Source organism: Castanea sativa, chromosome 7, assembly GCF_040712315.1.
Source record: "Castanea sativa cultivar Marrone di Chiusa Pesio chromosome 7, ASM4071231v1".
Lineage (NCBI taxonomy): Eukaryota > Viridiplantae > Streptophyta > Magnoliopsida > Fagales > Fagaceae > Castanea > Castanea sativa.
Window position 1 is genome coordinate 18797002 of NC_134019.1, and position 3310 is coordinate 18800311.

Sequence of the window (3310 nt, forward strand, 5' to 3'; positions counted from 1 at the left end):
AAGGAAAATTAATGTACGTAAGAACTGATTGAGAGATCACTCATCTTGGGTACTATGTAGAATTGGGTTGAAGATTGAAGGTATTCTTAAGTTTTATTTTTGAATTTTACTGCACTAAGGTACACTTTCTATTCTTTATTCTAGAATTCAAGGTTACATGTTATCTCTCATGAATGAAGTAGATCCTTGTGTTGCATCTACTGTGGGTTTTGTATGAGATGCGAAACCAATTTTTCTAACATCAAATTGTGGTCCCCCAATAGGAACAATTCAAAATACGCTTTTTTTTTTAGAGAAAAAATTCAAAATACGTTTACTCCTCTATTAGTTTTTATTTACATATGGTGCTTTTCTTTGTTTGGGAGTGTTACATATACATTACAAGGTAACATGAAGTTTTACGGAGGCACAAATTCTAACATTACTTCGCTTTGGATTCTTGCTTCGCAATATGATCAATAACGGGTTCAACCAGAGTCTCCACGTCTTCCTTCAATGTATCCACCTATGTTTTGATCAAACAAAAATCATTCAATACCTATACACTATGGAAATACATGTATGCACTACTCGCGTAATGCATGTTTATGATGTTTGCACATCCTTGGGAGATGCCTAAGTAATGCTTTAAAATTGTTTTAATATATACAGTTTTTTTGGAATCATAGAAAGGGGATTTGTAGGTGTGTTCAATGCAGGACCACCCCAGTACTAGATGGGATGTACCATTATTCGAAATCCATAACCTCATACTCACAAAGTGATGAGCCACGAGGGTATCATGCCCTCCTCGGGTGATGTTTTCATGCACTATGTTGAATCAAACAAAATTGTGTTGTTTTGATAGTGAATGATTATGTATATTGCCAAGAACTGATGCTTGGTCAATGAAGAAAAATACTAATAAAGTGAAGGAAGAGAAGGTATCAGCAAATGAACGCAATGCCTTGCGAATTAACAATGGTTCAAAGGGAGTACTTTTATATTGCAATACCTTGTGGATAAAATCTTCTGTTAGTTGAGCGTCGTGGACAACCTCTTTTGAAATACGTTCAACCAACAAAGCTGCTTTCTTCAGATTACCATTTTCAGGAAGCTTATCTGCAGCTTTTGCTGATACCTTCTCTGCCACAGTGCCCACCTTTTCTACTACCTCCGCTACAATTTCAATCTCTTTAGCCACTATTTCTGCCTCTCCTATAACATCCAAATAATTCCATAAATGAATTAAAACCTTTTAGTAATAAATGATACTATATTTTTTGTATTACCTTATAGATAGAAGTAGAAGTGTTTTTACTTTTTACTCTTCTAGGCCAAGTTTGTAGCTGTGTTTTGCTTTAAGTTCATTTTTTTCCCAATTATACCCTTAATTTGGGAAATAATTCTATTCCCAAGTTTGATCATGCCAATATCGGAATTTGTTGTGAATCCAAAAAGAATAGTTACAATTTACAAGTATGTTTATTTATTTTCTAAATTCTAATTAAGCAGATTAAGAGACATAACATAAGAAAGCTTGATAGAAAATTCAAGTTTGAAAAATTGCACAGCTGAAAGTACCTTCGATCCTTTGTAGTTTCCTCCAATCCTGCTTCCAGTTCCACAATGGTAGCGAAAAAGCAAAGCTAGAGCCCAATATCCATTTTGCCCTGTATGGTTTGGTAATTCATCAGTTTGCCCACATGATGACACTGCCCCACCCTCATGCGAAATGCTGATCATACTAACCAAATTCTATAAATATTTCCAAAATTTTCTAACGTGTATCATTAATATCTAATTAAACTTTTTTTTTTTGAGAAACAATATCTAATTAAACTAATGGAACCTCCTGATTTTCCAGTTTTCCTAAGAATCATATGCTATTCCACTATGGGATAATTCTGGAATAATTCCTATATACCACATTGTTATATGGCACGACTCTCTCTCTCTCTCTCGGGATAGTTTGTACGACTTCTATTAGATTATTAATATAGGAACAAGTTAGAAAGTTGAATTCAGCGTACAGGCACCAAAAAAAAAAACTCTAAAGTTTCTATATTAATATCTTTGAATCCCCCACATTTTTTAAACAAATTATTCAAATACTCGGGCAACAATTAATACTCTCTTATCTCATATAAATGGTAGGTTTAGTTGTAAATTTAATTAACAGGACTTATTATCATGTGATTGACTAGGATGCGCGGACACTTCATTTAGAGTGCCGTATCTGTGTCGTACCCGTGTAATATCCGTGTCCTAATAGTGTCCAATTTGCCGTATTATGTTATAATTTCTCAAAAATTGTTGTCCCCGTATCGTACCCGTATCCGTACACGTGTCTATGTCCGTGCATCCAAGGTGATCGAGAGGAAGAAATATTGGTCTAGAAGTATTGAATAATTTATCACCTTTTTATAATTCCTTAAAAAACAAATATTAACGAGAATACATACCAAGAAGGGAGGTTGAACTTTGGAGGGGTTGGTGCAGGTGTTTGAACTTTGCCCTTTTCTTGATTGACCCTAAAATTAAAAGCAAAGAAACTATTAAAAAATTATTCTTGAAAAACCTGAAGATTATTTGGAGAAAGATGAATGAATGATCAAGCAAGAGAAGATTACGTATTAGCATCATGTTTTTTCCACGATTTGCTATTGGTGCTGAAAAACTTTGACCCTTCGTTCATTCCATAACCATTTCCAAGCTTATGTACAGAAAAAACCTGCCGGTGTCCCTGAGATATATAGCCGGAGCAAGACCTGTCACGGTGAATTGTTTCAAGAATGCTTCGCAACTTGCAGGAAAGCCCTGAACCTGTTCTGGACATATCGAACGGTTTTGCTTTCTTATCTCTGAATATGACGACTATATGTAACCCTTGTTGAAGAAATCAAGCACAATGAAATTTCAATCAACAGAAGAATGCATATTTATATATTATGTTTCAAATTGTGACTGAGGAGGATAAAGATTAGTAAATAGTAATATTATAGTTTTCCAAAGGGGTTCGCGTGAGGGAGTGCTTGCGGGACTAACAGAGTGCTTGGAAAGAATATTCTATCACGCTAAGGGATAACGCCAATTTAGCATGTTTTGTCACTCCAAGCTAAAGGTTTGTACCTAATATAAGGCTAACCTGTCACTTGTGTTCCTTGCAAGTAAAAACTTCGTGCTTTTTCAGGAGCTTCAAAGATCCCTTTTTCTTTCCTCAAAAAAAGAAAAAGAAAAAAAGAAAAGAAAAAAAAGAGAACACTCTTTTGGTTGCTTGGTGTTGGTGGTATTCATTTTGCTTCAAGCAAAATGTACGGAGTAATATTGT

General features: G+C 34.8%; 1 protein-coding gene across 1 annotated transcript; it reads right to left on the reverse strand.

Annotated features, from left to right (window-relative positions):
• Positions 1–264: 264 nt before the first annotated feature.
• LOC142644627 (uncharacterized) lies at positions 265–2968 on the reverse strand. The gene is made up of 5 exons (XM_075819206.1): positions 2613–2968; positions 2445–2513; positions 1564–1652; positions 995–1197; positions 265–505 (listed from the first exon to the last, which is right to left on the reverse strand). Exons 1-5 carry the CDS (start codon positions 2816–2818, stop codon positions 422–424), a joined length of 651 nt encoding a protein of 216 aa, XP_075675321.1. The 5' UTR covers positions 2819–2968; the 3' UTR covers positions 265–421.
• Between the last annotated feature and the right edge of the window lie 342 nt (positions 2969–3310).

Excerpts from the sequence above, each read along its gene's own strand:
- LOC142644627 (XM_075819206.1), bottom strand. The coding sequence starts at position 2,818 with ATGTCCAGAACAGGTTCAGGGCTTTCCTGCAAGTTGCGAAGCATTCTT. Across the intron at positions 1,653-2,444 it reads AAGTTCAACCTCCCTTCTTG|GGCAAAATGGATATTGGGCT; the intron begins GTATGTATTCTC and ends CAAACCATACAG. Across the intron at positions 1,198-1,563 it reads GAAACTACAAAGGATCGAAG|GAGAGGCAGAAATAGTGGCT; the intron begins GTACTTTCAGCT and ends TGGATGTTATAG.